General features: G+C 37.6%; 1 protein-coding gene across 3 annotated transcripts; it reads left to right on the forward strand.

Annotated features, from left to right (window-relative positions):
• Positions 1 to 1,041: 1,041 nt before the first annotated feature.
• LOC132266693 (G-type lectin S-receptor-like serine/threonine-protein kinase RKS1) lies at positions 1,042 to 15,195 on the forward strand. 3 transcript variants are annotated; one of them, XM_059767675.1, is made up of 8 exons: positions 1,042 to 1,931; positions 2,062 to 2,608; positions 12,716 to 12,856; positions 13,134 to 13,342; positions 13,689 to 13,899; positions 14,005 to 14,098; positions 14,185 to 14,242; positions 14,393 to 14,539. In XM_059767675.1, the coding sequence occupies exons 1-8, from the start codon at positions 1,056 to 1,058 to the stop codon at positions 14,408 to 14,410; spliced, it is 2,154 nt and encodes a 717-aa protein (XP_059623658.1). In that variant the 5' UTR covers positions 1,042 to 1,055; the 3' UTR covers positions 14,411 to 14,539. The 3 variants fall into 3 exon arrangements, with proteins under 3 accessions (XP_059623658.1, XP_059623655.1, XP_059623647.1); XM_059767672.1 differs by adding an exon at positions 14,632 to 14,815 and having other exon boundaries at positions 1,043 to 1,931; positions 14,005 to 14,242; positions 14,393 to 14,543; XM_059767664.1 differs by adding an exon at positions 14,643 to 15,195 and having other exon boundaries at positions 1,048 to 1,931; positions 14,005 to 14,242; positions 14,393 to 14,543.
• Positions 15,196 to 20,293: the final 5,098 nt, after the last annotated feature.

A 20,293-nucleotide genomic window follows, 5' to 3' on the forward strand; every position in this document is an offset into this window, starting at 1 on the left:
ATAATCAAGTAATACCTAATTCAATTAAACACATAAGCAGTTAGTTAAATAATCAATTAAATAATTAAAAATACAATTAAAACAAATAAATAAATACCGAGACTATCCTTTTAAAATTAGGGGTATTACAATTTCTGTCACGACGTCATCGCGAAACGACTTGATTCTTCGGATCTTGGGACGTTCGGTCGGAACAGAGATCAAGACTGTAGCTCCGAAAAGGTATCTGTGTGGTTGTGAGGGAGACAAGGGCTGTTTGGCTACTGGAATTGTGTAGCCCAAACCAATTTTACTTGAACCAAACTTGTATAAGTGAATAAAAAGATGGGGCAATAAGGTAATTTGATTCAAAATAAATAGTAAAATTCTATGTCCACGTGAGCGCCCTCCTCTTTTCTGAAAAAAATCGTGTTCTTTCCCACGATTTTGGCGTTTAGAAACTCTACTTCGCTCTCTTTTTCTGAAATCTAAATTACAAAATTTCACTTTTTTTTTTTAAATTTAAATTGTAAAATTTCTCTATTTTTTCACTCTTTTTCAACTCTGGTTCACTCTAAAATTTAAATTGCAAAATTTCTCTATTTTTTCACTTTTTTTCCTGAAATCTAAATTGCAAAATTTCTTTCCTTTTTTAAATTTAAACTGCAAAATTCATTACAGAAGCTTTTAATTTGCACATTCATTTTTGGTCCCAATTGTGGGAATAAGCAAGATGAGAGAAAGGGTTAACGTATAAAGGAATTTTCATTATTTCAAAATGATGCAATTTTTAAATCTTGTTAAATTTTTCATTAGCTCAAAATGATACAATTTTCAAATTTTGTTTAAATTAGTAATTGGGTCAATTTTATTTTTCTAAAACTTTCGGACTTTGACTTCATCATACAGTGAATATGGGGCCATAAAGTGACTTATGTGTAAAAATCCCTTAATTATATACAGAGGCTATTGAATGCGTTAATGAATACAATCCTACTGCTCTTACAATTGGTGTTTGAATGATATCTATACTTTTGGCCCGGGAAATAAAGATAAAGAAAAATAAAAAGAGAAAAATGATCTACAAGTCATTATATATAGATATAGGCTGTCTGAAAATGAGCTATCCATTTAACAAACTAATTATAAATCGTGATCACTGTATTCATGCGGTCATGAGATTCCAGACAAGTTTCGTTGGAGCTCTGCTCACACTATTACTTCTCTTCCGTGGCAGCAACACTACTTCCGACACCGTAACACGCAACCGGTTCATCTCCGACGCTAACAACCAAGCTCTTTTGTCCTCCAACGCCGACTTCAAACTGGGCTTCTTTAGTCCCGGAAAGTCAGCGAACCGGTACCTTGGTATTTGGTTTAACAAAGTTTCCGAACCTACTGTTGTCTGGGTCGCCAATCGAGACACCCCAATCAAAAACAAAACCGGAGTTTTCAAGATCGCGGATGATGGCAACATCGCCATATTCGACACCGACAACGAAAGAGGGCTACCGCTGTGGTCTACCAATGTGTCATCAGTTATGATCAACTCGACCGCGGTGCTCTTACCTTCAGGTAATTTGGTTCTGATCACAACAAACGGGTCAGACCATACCCACAATGTTGTTGTATGGCAAAGCTTTGATTACCCGACTGATTCGATTTTACCGGGAATGAAAGTGGGGTTGGACCGGAGGAGCGGTCTGAACCGGGTCCTGACTTCCTGGAAGTCAGAGGATGACCCGGCACCAGGGGAGTTCACACTGGCGGTTGATATACGCGGGTCGCCTCAGTTCTTCCTGTACAAGAACTCGGCTCCGATCTGGCGGGCCGGCCCATGGAACGGTATGACAATGAGTGGGATTCCCATAGTTGCAGGACTCAGTACTAACGAAGAATACTCCAAAGTAGCTGGTCTCTTCAATTGGAGTTTCATAGACAGTCAAGACGAGGTATGTAGCAATTTCCAATCTATTTTTGGTTTTTCTTTTTTTAGTCCTTTAGGCTAATTCCACTTATGTGGGCAAAAATATTACAAAAATAACTCACCAAAGACCATTACCATTATGATGGAATTGTTAGGTATACTATTCAATCTCAGGACCAAATACTTCAACATTTCAAAGACTTGTGCTATTACCGGTGGGATCAGTCTATCGGGCAATATGGCGAACCGATACCAAAGAATGGGATTTTTTTGTGGGTTCGCAAGATCGTTGCGACGAATACTCCCGGTGTGGGGCTTCAGCCATATGCAACAATTACAACACGATGCAATGCACCTGTTTGCCTGGGTTCGAACCACAGCCCCCTCGAGATTGGTTCATAAAATGTGCGGAGAAGAAGCAATCGTACACATGTGGAAAGGGTGTTGGTGAAGGATTTATAAAACTAGCAGGTTTGAAGATTCCGGACGCTAGGGTAGGCCAATTGTATAAGAATGTGAGCTTAGAAGAATGCGAAAGGGAGTGCTTGAACAAGTGTAACTGCACGGGGTACGCTAGTGCCGATGTCAATGTTGGGGGTCGTGGTTGCTATGCATGGCTTGGTGAGTTAAATGATATTAAACAGTACAATCGCACCGAAGATGGACAAGATTTTTACCTTCGCGTCGACGCTCTGGACCTTGGTATGTTTTTTTTAGTTGTTTTATAAATGTGCATATTAACGGAAAGATTTTTTTTGAAAAATTATTCTATTTTGGTATGAGATGATCTTCACTGATCACACAACTCCGATCTATTTTTAAAAATTTAAATATATTACTACTAATTAATAATTTTTCTTTCTTTTAATCAGTAATAGAGCAGAGCAATCATTGTTGTTAACTTGTTACACTATTCATCAATTAATTTAGTCAAAAAGTCGGTTGGTCAAAAAGTAGAAAAACAGTGTATCCATTGCCGGTCTTAATACTGCATTTATGACATTTTGAAACCACCCCGTTCAGATTTTTTGCCAACCACCCAATTATGTCCACCACTTCACCTAACCTAACCTGACTACCACACAAAAATTTGATATATATATATATATATATATATATATATATATATATATATATATATAAAAGGGTAATTTTATATATTAAAAAGAAGGGATAATTTCATTAACACCTACAGTAATTTGATCAAATATCAGTCTAAAACATATTTCGAAAATAACTATCACTTAGGTCCAATTTCGCTTTTTCGTTACGGTCTCCATTAAAAACGTGAGAAAAGACATGTTTGCCCCTAATTTTTTAATCACATTTAATACCAAATACACATCTACTTAAATGACCATTATATCCCTATATATATATATGTGTGTGTGTGTGTGTGTGTGTGTAACAATCGCATAAAAGACGGCGGCCGAGACGTTCGGTTAGGCACGGAGACGATGACGGCGAAGGGAGATCGGTTGGGCACTACAGCGATGGCTGAACCAGAGAATGCGGGAGGGTCGCCGGACGGTGGTGGTTTCGGGGGAAGGAAGACGCCGAACCAGAGGTTGCTGTGCCGTCGACTGTGGGTCGCTGTCATACGTCACAGGTAACAGTCTTCTCGCCGACGGTTTGTGTGGCCGTCATGTGTGGATTGTCAGTGTGGGACGGTGGGTTGTGTTCACCATCTTGTGCCGACTATGGTTGTGAGTTGCAATCACAGGTAGGTTGGGTTGCCGAATTTGGTTGCTTGGGTCGGTCTCTCCTTCATCGTCGCCGGAATCTTCATCAGTCGTAGTCGTTATTCCTCAGTGGATGCTTCAGTTTCTGATGACATTGGTTTGAAGGTGACTCGACAAGGGCTTTTCTATCAGTTCCTATGCTCTCAAATACACCCAATTCAAACCCTGATTTCACATCTTCCTTATTTTTACCTTCGCTTTCTTTGAAATCAAAGGATAAACCACCCTTTTGGAGATTAATCGGCAACGACCTTCTTGCCGGAGGTAACCGGGCCCTCGACGCCAAACAAGCCGGCAATACAGGAGGCATATCCTTCGACCCCATGCTCATCTCTCTGCTGGATTACGTCCAGCATAATCTCTAATGAGCTACGAGTCCTCATTGAGCACATCGTCATGGTCGATGACATCAAGATTGATCAACCAAAGAATCACTGAAAGAACCGGCTACATACAAAAACGATTGGATATGTATGTGCGCGCGCGTTTGTATGTGTGTTTAGATGTGTGTGAGTGTGTGTGTGAATGGAAGAGAAGAGATTTGTGACTTTTTGGATGGTGATTAGGGGTATTTGAAGTTCTTGAAAGCTGTGACTTCTCGACTTGCTTGAGCTTCCCGAAACCTAGCATAAATCGGAATTCAATCAGAAGGAACATAGCTCCATTTGAGGGAAGCTTTGCTTTGCTTTACTTTTGCTTTTATCTAAAATTCAAATTTCCAGATTGTTCGCCGGAAGTAGGGCTGCTGATCATCGTCGTTCTCTCTAGTCGTCGTTGGAGTTCTGGCCTTCCCTGGGTGAGACGTGTCACTGTTTGGCCCCAAATAATAAGGTGAAATAAAAAAAATAAGGTCAACAACCAATAGGACGTAAACACGTGGGCGAATTGAAATAATATGTGAGGATATAAATGGGTAAATATATCATCTGAATGAGGGTAAATATGTCATTTCAATCATTAAAGAAATAATTAAATGGGTCAAACCAAAGTCAAAGGGTAAGAATGTCTTTTTACATGTAAAAAGTGGTCGGACACACCAGTCAACTAACTTTTGGGGTGTGAGTGAAAAACGGAGCAAACGTTTGTAATCTGAGTGATAGTTATTTTCGAAAGATGTTTTAGACTGATATTTGATCAAATTACTGGGGGTGTCAGTGAAATTATCCCTAAAAGGAAATACAAATGGAGGCAAGCCTCCACTTTGGGGCAAGTCCACGAATGATGGGCTTGCCAAATCACAAAAAACAAATTAGTATACACAGGGCCAAACCCAAAAGACGAAGACATTTTTAGTCTAATACAGATGAACTAGACTATTCATGTCTAGGGCAAAACACAACACTAGAAGCGATCACGTTCCAGTGTAAACATTTAGGGCAAGAACCCTAAGACTCGAGATCCGGCGGCTCAGGTGGTGGTCAAATGAAAGTCGGCAAATCCCAGTCTAGCATCAGCCTTTTAGCATCGGGGGAGTCTTTAACCTTTATAGATAACAGCTTTTGGCGCACTATGTTTGTGATTTGCCTAAAGATTGCGATCTGTGAGCATCTTTGGCTTGTGAAGATTCTGTTGTTGCGTTCTTGCCAAATTCTGTTGACGGCCGTGGAAAGGACAAGTCTGTTCACAGAGGATCTAAGATTCCCTCTTGGCCAACGATTCGATATCCGATAAACAAGATCTATCCACGACGATGGAGCAATATGAAGCCTGCACTTGTGTTGCAAGGAAATCCAGATGGGCCTAGTGTAAGAGCAAGCAAAGAACAGGTGATTGTGTGTTTCATCTGTCATATTACAGAGCTTACAGACTCTGGACCCAGTGAATGATCTCCACTTCGATCAAGGGTGGGAAGTCTGCCTTGTACAGCGAGCCACAAAGAGAACTTACACCTTAGGATCGAAAAAGAATTCCAGATCAGATGGTGCCAAGGCTTTGGGAAAGTGTGTGTTGACAACCATTTAATTGTGTGACTAAGCGAGAATGATCCTGAAGGTGATGGCAGCCAAACGAATGTATCATCAGCTACAGACAGAGGAGGAGTTCTGATAATCTCTAGAATGAGATCAACCACAAACTGAGGGAAATGCCATCGGCCATCATCGAAAAGAGAATCAAGTCTCTGATCAGGTAGGATTGGTGAGTTGATTATACTATCTCTTGTAATTCTGATAGAGAGAGGGCCCCCTTGCAACTAGTTATCCTCCCCAAAGAAGGTTTTAGATCCATTCCCCTCCTTTGTCAAGATCATAGTTCTAGCCACACCTCTAAGCTTTAGGATTTTTTTCCAATTGCTTGAGCACGCTTGAGGAGGGTTAATTGACCAGAAACACCTGTCTCTAATGAGCTGAGTTCTCACCCAATTGGCCCAAAGGTTATCTCTTCTGTTAGAAATGAGAGTCCAAATGTGTTTAAGATTAGTTGCTTTGTTGGCAATTTCAAGATGGTTGTCTCTTCTGTTAGAAATGAGAGTCCAAATGTGTTTAAGATTAGCTGCTCTGTTGGCAAATTCAAGATCCCTGAACCCAAGACCTCTAAATTCTTTAGGTTGGCAACATGCAGCCCAATTCACTTTATGGATACGTTATTGGCCCTCCAATAAAATACTCTGGCATACCATTTTCATTTTAAATATAATGAAAGGGTAAAGTCTATAAAACACTACTAAAATTTTAATTTTATGTAATTTACACTTTATTTTGTGTATATAATTTCAAATATTATAATGTTGCAACTAAACACTTCAGTTAAATTATGTGCCATTCACATGACTATCTTAAAATTTTAAAATCCAAAATTGCCCTTTTTGTATTCCGGAACTACCCCCTCACCATATTCTCTCTCTATTATATATACATGGCCCTAGTCTCCTAACAAACCATTTCATACTTCATTGACCCAATAACAGCAACCGGAAGCTTCATTAACTCCGACAAGCTTCACTGTCCAATCCAGCAAGTTTCATTAACATATTGTCATTGGGGCATCAAAGACCCAACAAGAACCAGTTGAGCTCCAATTCTAACATACACCCAAAAGCTACAAGCTTGGTCCTTCAAAACCTCTCAAAGAAAAAAAAAAAGAGAAAAGAAATCACATACCCAACAAATGGGTTTTTACTGTAAACATATAGGAGACTTCTAGGGACGTACTGAAACAATCCCTCAAGAAAATCTTTTGCAATAATCGGAAAACAATCGCCGAATAAGACGATTGAATTAGGCCTGCTTTGCTAAATCTTTCTCAGTTATGAATGTGCCATGAAAACCATATGGAACTCTAGACGAAGTTGAATCAAAGCTTCTAATTGCATAGTCTTCTCGTCGTGCACAAAAACAATGACAAAACCGTCATCTCCAGCTTTCGAATTGAAGTATGTGGGAAGAAACAGAGGGTCACCATCGTACCTCTGTTCGCCATTTGTGGTGTAAGCGACTGGGTTTTTCTGGCCAAGCTTGTTCCGTAAATGGCTTCTTTTAAGTTAATTTGATCATCCAAATTGGTTATAATTGGTCGGCGTGTGGACTTACCCAGTACTTTAGTTCGATCTCCAATTAGCATAGACAACAGCGCATCACTCCAGCGAATCCACCTCGTAACAGTCCGGCGGCGCTTTAGTCCTATGTGTCTCAGTTCCGGTACGACAAACTTCAAGAGACCTAAACAGTGAGTGTTATGGATCTATCCTGCTCGGGCCCAACTGTAGACGCTTCAACTACCAACTAACCAGCGAATAGAGAGTTTCAATGTCCATGAAAGCAAGTGAGTGCACAATGCTTCAGACATGGTTCGGTGAGTATCAGGCTAACCAAACCAACAGAACGGAGCAAACTTCGACTGTGAACAAACCAGTGAGCTTCACCAGTTCTGCATGCTCATCAGTGATAGACCCAACTCCACTCCGATGAGCAAACCTTGGCCAGTTCGGCGAGCTTCATTAATATACCCACTTCATTTCCAGTAAGCTCCAATTTAGGTGGATCCAATTCTGGCAAGCTTCACAAAGATAACATATCCGGTGAGCTTCATATTGCATTTTTGGCATGCTTCAGAATATACCCAACTGAAGGCACTCCATTGAAATCCAGAAAGAGACGAACATAACTTGGCCTTTTTTGTATTTTCACATTTCATGTTATTTTAATTATGTTTTAAAATTATAGAGAGAGGGGTATTTAAGCATATTCTCAGCTCCGGTACCGGTCAACAGACAAAATGTTCTAATTCGCACCTATTTTTATGTAGAGAGATGGCTAACAAACATTAAAGGTTATACCCACTATATAGATATTATAGGTGTGATGACTCTGTGGGCGGGTGTGCCGTGGGCGGGTGCGAGAGACACTGTCAGGCTACCATACTGGCAAGTTACGGGTGCACAGTCTCACATCGCCTGAGTAGAGGAAAGGTGAAATGCTTATATGTAAGTGTGTCATCTCCAATTGGTATGAGACCTTTTGGGGTAAAACCCAAGAGCAAAACCGTGCGGGCTCAGGCCCAACGCGAACAATATCATACCATGTGGTGAAGTGGTTCTTACAAATGGTATCAGAGCCTGAACCAGCCGGAAGTGTGCCGACGGGGACGTCGGGCCTCCAAGGGGGGTGGATTGTGATGACCTTGTGGGCGGATGTGCCGTGAGCGGGTGCGAAAGACACTGTCAGGCTACCACACTGGCGAGCTACGGGTGCATAAGTCCCACATCGCCTGGGTAAAGGGAAGGTGAAGTGCTTATATGTAAGTGTGTCATTTCCAATTGGTATGAGGCCTTTTGGGTGAAGCTTAAGAGCAAAACTGTGTGGGCTTAGGCCCAAAGCGGACAATGCCGACAGGGACGTCGGGCCTCGAAGGGGGGTGGATTGTGATGACCTTGACACTGACGAGTTACGGGTGCACAAGTCCCACATCGCCTGGGTAAATGGAAGGTGAAGTGCTTATATATAAGTGTATCATTTCCAATTAGTATGAGGCTTTTTGGGGTGAAGCTCAAGAGCAAAACCGTGCTGGCTCAGGCCCAAAGCGGACAATATCATACCACGTGGTAGAGTGGGTCGTTACAAATGGTATCAGAGCTTGACCCAGTCGGAAATGTGCCAAAGGGGACGTCGGGCCTCCTAAGGGGGTGGATTGTGATGACCCTGTGGGCGGGTGCGAGAGACATTGTCAGGCTACCACACTGGCGAGTTAAGGATGCACAGTCCTACATCGCCTGGGTAAAGGAAAGGTGAAATACTTATATGTAAGTGTGTCATCTCCAATTGGTATGAGGCCTTTTGGGGTAAAACCCAAGAGCAAAACTGTGCGGACTCAGGCCCAAAGCGAATAATATCATACCATGTGGTGGATTGAGTCGTTACAAATGGTATCAGAGCCTGACCCAGCCGGAAGTGTGCCGACGGGGACGTCGGGCCTCCAAGGGGGGTGGATTGTGATGACCTTGTGAGCAAGTGTGCCGTGGGCGGGTGCGAGAGACACTGTCAGGTTACCACACTGGCGAGTTACGAGTGCACAAGTCCCACATTGCTTGGGTAGAGGAAATATGAAGTGCTTATATGTAAGTGTGTCATCTTCAATTGGCCTTTTGGGGTGAAGCCCAAGAGCAAAACCGTGCGGGCTCAGGCCCAAAGCGGATAATATCATACCATGTGGTGGAGTGGGTCGTTACAATAGGGGTCTCTCATCAAAAGTCATCAATCCCGTTGATTTCCTCTGCCTACAAAGTTTCTGATATAACTACTCATACAACCCCATAAAAAACCTCGGATAGTAGACAAAAAGCGTGAAAGATGTTGAAACCCTACAAAACGAGTCAGTGAAACAGTGAAACCCTAGATTTCCAAACAACCACCATGGAAGTTGCCACCTACCCTCCTCCAACCACCCTCTTCGCCGCTGCGGCCATGCCTGCCCCCCTAAAACCTCCAAACACGCCGGCGAAACCCTAGCGACCTCTCTAATATGAATTTAAAATTACGGAGACGTGGTAGCAGGGCATGATTTGGTTGCAGTGGCAACGGAGAGTGGTGGTAGCGTCAATGGATGCATGGTAGTGACGTGTTTTACGTGCAAGCCTAATTTCTCGCAGCCATGGCAGAGAAAGAGGTGGAATAGTTCAAGCAGTGACAGGTTTCTTTGTTATTGGTGGGAGAAAGGTGTTGAATGCACATATGTAAGATATGGTATTATTGACCAACAATCATTAATTTAAGAAAAGGTAGTGTCCGGTGAAAAAGAGAGAAAAAGGCGTTGACGAAGACAGAATATGAGAAAGAAGATGAAGTAGAATAGTTTTTTTGTCATGTGAATGACTCTTTTGTCAATTCAGTATATGTTTGGAGCGCTGGAGTATATTTGGAGTGCTAATATCAGCTCCTAATTTTCAATTGTTCTGAAAATGATATAGTTAAGGACAATAAAGACAAGGGGTAAGTGCAAAAAATACCCCTTTATTTTTAAAAATGTGCAAATAACACTCCTGTTGCTATTGTCATGTGCCGTGCATGTGAGCAAAAGTTGGCCTTTAATACCAAAAATATCCTTTTGCACTACCCAAAATACCCCTTTGAAAATACAGGGGGGTTTTTTACACACTTTTGCACTACCATTTTTCTCCTTTTTCAGGCATTCTCCTCCAATGCCTTCTCTCTAAAATCAATTGTTTTCTCTCTCTAAAATGAATTCTATTGAGGAACAATAGAAAATGCATTTGAGTTTGAATCAATTGAATTATCTAAAGTATAAAATTCATAATCAATATGAGGATGAACAGGCTATATATATATATATATATATATGTATATATACACACACTGATATGTAGGAACACAAGTGAGGTCTGATATGCAGGAACACAAGTGAAGCTCATGTGCTTAATGGACATAGAAGGAGTCATTGACGTATCGCCGGTTGAGTTACTGAAAATCCTTGCCGGTTTGGTTGCTGAATCTTCGGCGGTTTGTCCGATTTAGGAGATTATGGGCTTTCACCGTTTTGATGAAGGAAGCCATCGCCGGAGCAGTTTGATCTCTCTCTCTCTCTCTATATATATATATATATACAAATATCAAAATCTCATTTTTTGTCTAGTTTGTTTCCAAGATTGCACTAAGACTTGAATTGTAGGCAATATCACTTAGATCAAGCCCCAGAACCAGATTGATTCACAGGGCAAAAAAAGCGTGATGCGAGACAGGGAATCAGTGCGAGTATTAGTATGGGCAAGGATTTCTTTCCCAATATATATATATATATATATATATATATATATATATCACTATTTCTACCACCATCATCACCACCTAATCGGATCCACGACGAACCCAAGAGGAACCCCAAACCAAACCATCACCATCATCGCAGACAACTTGCAGAGCCTTAATCGAACCCAACACTACCACCGTCGCCAATTTGAATTGTCTACAAAACTTAATTGAAACCCAACAATACCACCATCGGTTGCGCAACGAAACTCGGCGTTGACAAATGCTTCCCGGATTCAATGGAGATGCACAAACAAAGCTTTGTTGACTTCAATGGACATTGTGCAGTGATTGTACTCATCTTCAACTATTCTGCTACAATCACCATTCACGACGACGATTTGAATCCAAAGTAGCGTGGTTACGAGAACAATTTCGTGCTGGTACATCTAATTCTCATTTCATCTTTCGACCCAGTTGGTTTTTCTGTGATTTTCCAACTTGGTCTTTTTTGCTTTGTTATATGGTTGTGTGTATACATGTACACACCCTCATTCACGGGTTATATGTTTGATGTTGGCTGGATCGATGAGCTCAGCCGATGAGACAACGACGTCGGCAGTGAGAAAGAGGGTGAGCAGTAGTGTTGATGAAGCATGGTTGATGGATGATGGTATAATGAGAATGACTAAACGACGTAGTTTGCAATTGTGCTTTGTTTCATTACCCAAAACGATATAGTTTAGGTCAATGTCTATTTGGGTAATTTTAACTTCTCCAATTTTTATTATTATTATTGAATAAAGAATATTGGGGAATATTTTAGTATTTTTACCTACCCTTCCGACAAAAAGTCCTTATTTGTAACTTTTTGAAACTAGAGGGGTGAAATTTGAACAATAAGGGTGTTATTTGTACATTTTTAAAAATAAATGGGTGTTTTTTGCACCTACCCTGACAATAAACCATTTGTTCTTGTTAGACTTACCTGGCATATTAAATGCACTAATTATTCTCGTTAGACTTACTCGGCATATTAAAATGAACTAATTAATTTTAGATAAAATTACCCTTCCATCGTCTTCTTTCTATATTAGTTATTCCTGTATACATGCAGTATCGTTTTTGCTGAAAATTCTTCCTTCTATAAAATATTTTTCTTGAATAACAATGTTATAGTGAATGATTATTATTATTATTATTATTATTTATTTATTTATTTATTTTGTCTTCAATTAATATTAAACATATATTTAGAAGGTGAATTCTATAGACGTAGGTTTTGACTATTTTGAAATTTTATTGTCAAAACAGTTAGTGTTTTTCTCATCAACAAGAAAAATGTCAAGATTTAAATACATTCCAAATTAATTCTTGAAAATCACATGAAGGAAAAAAAAAAAAAAAAAAAAAAAAAAAAAAAAAAAAAAATTTAAACTCAAAACACAATATGAAAAGAAAAATAAAAGAAAAAATTACAATCACCATTAGCATCGATGGTGTTAAATGACTCATGAAGTTTTGATAGTTCTTACATGCTTAATGTGCAAATCTTTCATTGTTACATACAAAGATCAATATTAAACCCTGACTAAAACTAAAAGATAGCACATAGTTAATACAAAGCAGAGAAATAATTGAGAGGTAAGTGACCCAAAACGATAAATTGGGGGGAGAGAGAGAGACAAATATATATTTTTATAATTGAAAGGGTAATTGTGGTATTAGAAGAAAAGAAATAGGAATAGAGGTGCCTTTACTTGCTAATGCTAGCGTATTGCGATCTTTGTTATGCTGATTCTGACTTTTTAATTTCTACTGCTGAATCTATAACTTACTATGAAAATGAGATTTTTCTGCTTGTTAAACAGCGGCAAATATGAGGAAGAACTCAGAAGGTTTTCATGGAATGAAGAGGACACTTGTGCTCATATTTCTGCCGGTTGCCTTGGGACTGCTTCTCTTCATTTCTTGCTCTTATTACTTGTGGAGAAAGCATGCCAAGAAGAAAGGTAAATGGATTATATACTACGGAAAGTAGCTTGGTTGCACTTCTGTTTTTGTTTTAAAAAGAAGAAAACAGAAGTGCAAGTAGAAAATTAGTGGAAAAGAGTGATAAGCTGATATAAAATGAACTAGACTAATTCCTTCGTGTCAATTTTACCAACCCATCATTGATGCAACCCTCAATGAATTAACTTAAATAACATAGAAATCAGTACATTTTGTTCTACGAATGTTATATTAGTACTCATTCAATTATTTGTGTAAATTTATAATTGTATTCAGGTCTCAAGCAGAAGCAAAAATATCGGGGAATGTTACTTTTGGACGACACAACTAATTCAAACAACCAGAATACTCCAAAATCAAATAACCATGAACCGAGCGGGATCCTAGAATTGACATTCTATGATCTAGATACTATAGCAGCAGCAACGGACAATTTCTGTGTCAATAGAAAGCTTGGAGAAGGAGGTTTTGGGCCAGTTTATAAGGTAGTCATTCTTTCACCAAGTATTTAAGATTTATGTGGTTGTTTGATCCGCAAATATCAGGTAAAATAACATGCAAGTCCGTCTTCAAGTCTAAGAATTTCTTGGGAATTTGGTTTCAAAATATTATTCATATCCCCAGTAAATTTAAATACCTTCCATTACTTGGAATTTAGAAATGTTTGTTTTGGAACAGAGGTTTCCACATAGCTTAAATTACGTAAGATTATCTTTGTACTTCTCAAGTAACAATAGCTTTTAGAGAATTGTTGCAATGAGACAGATGTTTCTTAATTCATATCATATACCTGTTGTATCAGTATTTGTTTGAGTTAATTTCAACCTACAGGGTGAGCTATCGAATGGACAAGAGATAGCAGTCAAAAGGTTATCAAAGAACTCAGGACAAGGAGTCATTGAATTCAAAAATGAGGTGGTGTTGATTGCAAAACTTCAGCACAGAAATCTTGTGAGGGTTCTAGGTTGTTGCATTGAGAATGAGGAAACAATGCTCATCTATGAATATATGCCAAATAAAAGCTTGGACTATTTTATTTTTGGTATGACCCCTTCGTTATACATAAATCCATTTGTTACTTTTATTTCAGTTGACAATGTGTTTATTTTAATAAATCTATGTCTAATGAAATGCAAATTTAAATCAGATGAAACTAGGAAGTCATTGTTGGATTGGAAAAAACGACATGAAATCATTGTTGGGATTGCTCGAGGGATCCTTTATCTTCATCAAGACTCCAGGTTAAGAATAATTCATAGAGATTTGAAAGCCAGCAATATTCTTTTAGACGATGAGTTGAATCCAAAAATCTCCGACTTTGGTACAGCAAGAATATTTGGAGCAAATCAAAGCGAAGCAAATACCAACAGAGTGATGGGAACATAGTAAGTGTCAAGGCACACACATTAAAAAAAAAAAAAAAAAAGACACATTGTTGTAGAAAGAAGTTTATCAACTATGTTTCAATAGTCCTTGCATAAGTTGGAGCACAAATTAGTTTTGCAACTATACTCTTTTCATGTTGTGGTATGCAGCGGCTATATGTCACCTGAGTACGCTCTAGATGGCCTTTTTTCAGTGAAATCTGACGTCTTTAGCTTTGGAGTCATAGTATTAGAGGTTATCATTGGCAAGAAGAACTGTGGTTTTTTTCATGATGATCCCTACTCAAATTTGATAAGTTATGTAAGTAAAATATTTATATTCTGTTCATCTTCCTTGTGTTAAAATTTACCTTCTATTGTACTAGATTTCTCTTACAATAATGAGTTAGAACTGTTTCAGGTGTGGAAGCTTTGGAGCGAGGATAGGGCCTTAGAGATAATAGACTCTTCATTGGGTGATTCATGTCCCACGCGTGAGATTCTCCGATGCATTCAAGTTGGGCTCTTGTGTGTCCAAGACAGCGCCGTGGACAGACCAACTATGTCGAGTGTTCTTTTCATGTTAAGTAACGAAACAGATCTTACATCACCAAAGCAACCAGCATTTACTGTTCCAAGAAGTCAGAACAGGTCTACCGGAACAAAGTCATCTTCTATAAATTCAGTTACAATTACTGCGCTTGATGGCCGATAAACTTAGTAGTAATTGTAAGGAGTTCGTATTTATTGTATACTTGTAACCCACAAGCAGCCAGACTACTTATAGTTGTATTGGGAGAAACGCGAATGCACAACTTTGTGGCATGCTGCATGTAGCTAGATTGTTACAATTAGCGACATGCCAGAACAATGTTCTGGCCTCAAATATAAAGGGATGTATATTGATACTTAATCTAGTACCTCTTCAATTCATTTGGGATTTCTACATTTACAACAGGATTGATAGTTTCTTATTTCCCAAACTAACATGTGCCAAAAATATTTATTAATCAAATTCAGAAGGATACAAGCCTCGTATGCTTACCGAAAGCAACCAGAGTTTAGTAGGAAGCTGATCAAAATCTTCAGCAAATGCCAGCATATCAACTGAAATATGCTCCATGTCCTACGGCTGTAGTCTAGTAGTATATTTTCGCATTTTAAAATTAAAGCTCGAGAATTCAAGTTCCGGTTGGGATATGTGAGTGGGTGGGGTGTGAGTTTATTTTTTCATTCCAGACCTAAACTGTTTCAGATGTTTCCAGTGTGTGATGAGTTAAAATTTATCTTTTATTAGCATTTAATGTCCCTGTAATAATACTTGCGGTCCAATTTACTTATTTATTTTTTCTTTTCTAGTGATTGTTGAGAATTAGATTACCATTTGAGGATACTGTTTGGGGATAATAATAGAAATAGTGTATTGCTACACAAGCTATTGTTGAATTGCCAATAAAAAGAGGGGCTAGCTAGGGGAAAAAATTGAGCTATTTTTGTTCTATATAATAATTAGAGAGTTGCTAGAATGTACTGGAGAGAACATCACAAATTATCACGAAACCCATATTATATTATTAAAAAGGATTGCAAGATAGAAGTAATACAAACTTCACCATTAGGATGAAGAAGAAGAGGTTGAGTCAAGAGAACAAGTATTGCCAATTATTAATGTGAGAAATTCTATAATATACCTTCTTCTTTTTTCTCGGAAATTAAATTCTAGAACATCATCTTCTTCTAGCAATAACATTAACAGCAAATGCTATTGTCCAGTCATGTGTCACGCTTTGTTGGCAACGACACCTTTGTTTGGAGGAAAATATTTTTTAAATGAGTTACTCCAAAGTCCAAACATCTTACTTGAATCATCTCTCACCATTGCTAAAAAAAAAATTGAAATTTTCAGTAAAGATTTATATGACTTTGTTTCATTTTTCTTATTTTTTTTTGTTTGATATCCTTTTTAGAATTTATTGGGATTATGATAGCTTTGTAACAAATTATCATCTACTTTCGTAGACAAATTCTGGATCAATGCTTTGAAATTTTTTGAGTTATGGACACCATTAGTGTACGTATGTAGATGAAAATAAAAACTTAATTTTAATTATATCTTTTGTGTTTACTGTTCTTACTTTCATCGATGCAAAGATGAAAATAAAACTCTATTTTTTATTATACTTTTTTTTTTTAATTGTATATTTTACAGTCTTACCTTCATTGATGCAAAAATGAAGAAGACCCTAATTATATCCTTCGTTACATATATATATGCATTTGTTATATTTACATGTATTCCCGTTGACAATATGTTTATTCTAGTATATATATATATGTATGATAAAATGCAAATTTAAATCAGAAGAAACTAGGAAGCCATTGTTGGATTGGAAAAAACGATATGAAATTATTGTTGGGATTGCTCGAAGGATCCTTTATCTTCATCAAGACTCCAGGTTACGAATTATTCATAGAGAATTAAAAGCCAGCAATATTCTTCTCGACAACGAATTGAATCCAAAAATTTCAGATTTTGGCACTACTAGAATTTTTGGAAGAAATCAAAGTGAAGCAAATACCAACAGGGGTGATGGGAACATAGTAAGTGTCGAGCCATATAAAAGGTTTCTGCAAGCATATCCTTTGTTACTGGATATCCTTTTTCATTGGGAAAAATCGCGCGCGCACACACACGTTGCTGTAGAAAAAAGTTTATCAACTATGTTATAATGGTCCTTGCAAAAGTTGGAGTACAAATTAGCTTTGCCACTGTACTTTTTCGTGCTGTGGTATGCAGTCCCGAGTATGCTTTGCACGGCCTCGATCTTTTCAATGAAATTTGACATTTTTAGATTTGGAGTCATAGTATTTGAAGTAATCAGTGGCAAGAAGAACTGTGGGTTTTTTTCATAATGATCCCTACTCAAATGTCATAACTTATGTAAGTCAAATATTTATGTTTTGTTGATCTACCATGTGTTAAATTTATCTTTTATCGTATTAGATTTCTCTTACGAGAATGAGTTAGAACTTTTTTCAGGTGTGGAAACTTTGGACCGAGGACAGTGCCTTAGACATAATAGACTCTTCATTGGGTGATTCATGTCCCACACGTGAGATCCTTCAATGCATTCAAGTTGGACTCTTGTGTGTGCAAGACAACGCCATAGACAGACCTACTATGGCATCTGTTGTTTTTATGTTAAGTAATGAAACAGATCTTCCTCCACCAAAGCAACCAGTATTTACTGTTCCAAGAAGTCAGAACAGACCAGAATCAATGTCCACTGGAACAGGGTCATCTTCTATAAATGAAGTTACGGTTACTGTGCTTGATGACAGATAAACTTACTAGCAATTGTATGGATTGGAGTTCGTATATTTTGTATACTTGTAACCTACAAGCTAGCCAGACGTATTACTTATTGGGAAAAACACGAATGCACAACTTTGAGGCATAATGATGTAGCTTGATTACTACAATTAGTAACTTGATGCAAGAGTTGTATAATGAATTGGCATGTGCCAGAACAATGTTTTGGCCTCAAATATAAAGAGATGTATATTGATACTTAATCTGGTACTACCTCTTCTCTTCGTTTGGGCTTTCTACATATACACCAGGATTGATAGTTTCTTATTTTCCAAACTAATATGTGCGGAATGAGTTAAAACTTATCTTTTATTGGCATATAATATCCCTACGATAATACTTGTGGCCCAAAATATCTTTTTCAAGCCATTTGTTGAGAATTAGTATATCATTTGAGAATACTATTTGGGAATTGTAATAGAAAGAGATAGGGATTGGCACATCTATGCGTGCTACACAAACTATTGTTGAATTAAGCTATTTTTGTACCATATATTGTAATAATTTGAGTGTTATTATTATTATTATTATAGAATTTTAAGGAACTGACATTAATATAAGTAACAATTACAGAGTGGGTCAATTGGCCAAACAGCCCATATTAGGAAAAACTGGCCCAATTGGCCAAACAGCCCTTTATAGGGAAACTGGCCCAGTTTTTGCAAACAATGGGACCAGGCCCAACCTGAGTTTCCAACCCAATCTAAAAGCAATAACTAATAACCATTATTAACATAATGTTTAACCGTTAATGGTGGTTATCAGCCAATCAATCAGGTGAACGAGCCCTAGCCCCTAATTAACCCATTCCAACCTAAGTTATACAATCTTTCTTAAACTCTCGCGCCCGCTCCAGCTTTATGTGACTTAGATTCCAACCCGTTTTTTCTTTTTTCTTTTTTACTTTTGCAATTTTTTTTTTTTTTTTTTTTACTTTCCTACCATTCATGGCTAAAAAAAAAATTAATAATTTGTTCTTACATTAATTTTTTGATTTCAAGCATTACAATTTTTTTTCCCCTTTTTATATTGGAAAAAAGTCACTATACAACTTAATCAATAATATTAATTAATTTTTTTATTTCAAAAGTTACAATTTTTTTTAAATTTTATTTTGAGAAAAGTCACTGTACAACTTACTCAACAATATTAATTACATATATTTAAAAAAAAAAAAAAAGGGAGTTTTGAGTTCGAGTTTTAATTAATTATGAAGAGAGAGAATGCAAAAAAAAAAAAAAAAAAAAAAAAAAAAAAAAAAAAAAAAGACAAAAGTGCAAAAAAAAAAAAAAAAAAAAGAAGGCAGGGGAAAAATAAAAAATAAAAATATAAATGAAGGGAGGGAGAAAAAAAAAGTGCAAAAAAAAATGAAAAAGACAAAAGACAAGGAGAGAGGCAGAAAATGGAGGAGATGAAAGACAGAGAAATGAAGGAGAAAGAAACAATGGTTTTGTTTAAGTTGGTTAAGATGGGTATCCACTCTTAATCAATCATTGACCATTAAATTGTATAGGTATACCCACTTTTTATCCATTCTTATCTACTCACTTAAATTTGGGTACCATATTAATTTAATTTTAGTGAGCGAGTTTAGACAGTTTAATATGTTTGAGCTTAAATTACCACCACTAATTTATTTATTTTAATTTTTTAACCTTGGCCAAACATAGGCAAACAAATCATGAAGCAACAAATGGAAAAAACTGAAGAATAGGCTCCAGATTTGTTGAGAAACAAGCCAACACCAAACAACGAAAACTACCAAGGGGAGAAGAGTAGCAACAGAAGTGATCCAAAGGTCAAGCCATCATTAAGGCAACAACTCTAAGGTTGCATCCACAAGGTGCCACGACTGGGGAAAAACTACCCAACCTCGCACAAAAAGGCAAGAACAATAAAACCCGACATATCCACCCCGTCCAGCCAGAAAATCAGCAAAATAAGAGCAGATCGATCTAGCAAAACTATTTAATACAGCGTGAAACCACCCACCGAACAAACTTATTACAACACGCCGAATTTATTAAGTGGTGGGTGGCAAAGATAGGCACTTCCCCACTCCCATGGATCTAGCAAAACAACTTAATACGGCGTGAAATCACCCACCGAACAAACTTATTACAACATGTTAAGTTTATTAAGCAGTGAGTGGTAAAGGTAGACACTTCCCCACTCCCATGAGAAGGAATGGAGAATAAACAGAAAGGGCGGGGGGGGGGGGGGGGGGGGGGGCGGGGCTTATCCATAAAAGAAACGAGTTGCCATACTTATTTGGAAGATGAAAAATCCAATCGCTAGGGAGTGTCGGCTCTCTCCAAATCTTTATCCAGAAGAAAATAATCTGTAATCAAGGAGTGCTAAACAAGCGACTGTGTATTCACAGTAGCACATATGATTGGTTGAAAAACTCAATTATAAAAGTTGTAATTAATAAAAAAAAATTTATTTTTTTGAAATTATAAAACTTCAACTTTTAAGACCAAATTATCCTTTTATATATCTTCTTTCTTTTTTATCCTACTTGTACGTATACACGTATATATAACCTTCATTCTTCTTTACTTACCTACCTTATTCTTTTCTTTCTTTCTCTTTTTTCAATTGTTTTTAACTCTCTCTCTCTCTATATATATATATATATATATGTTTACCGTGTGAATGGTTACTCACTATTTTCCCCTCTTTTTTAAAAAAAGAGA

Source organism: Cornus florida, unplaced genomic scaffold (genome assembly GCF_030987335.1).
Source record: "Cornus florida cultivar Cherokee Brave unplaced genomic scaffold, ASM3098733v1 CherokeeBrave_3.0.0_Hap2_Chr01, whole genome shotgun sequence".
NCBI lineage: Eukaryota > Viridiplantae > Streptophyta > Magnoliopsida > Cornales > Cornaceae > Cornus > Cornus florida.

Excerpts from the sequence above, each read along its gene's own strand:
- LOC132266693 (XM_059767664.1), top strand. The coding sequence starts at position 1,056 with ATGATCTACAAGTCATTATATATAGATATAGGCTGTCTGAAAATGAGC. Across the intron at positions 12,857-13,133 it reads AAAGCATGCCAAGAAGAAAG|GTCTCAAGCAGAAGCAAAAA; the intron begins GTAAATGGATTA and ends AATTGTATTCAG. Across the intron at positions 14,544-14,642 it reads ACTCAAATTTGATAAGTTAT|GTGTGGAAGCTTTGGAGCGA; the intron begins GTAAGTAAAATA and ends GAACTGTTTCAG.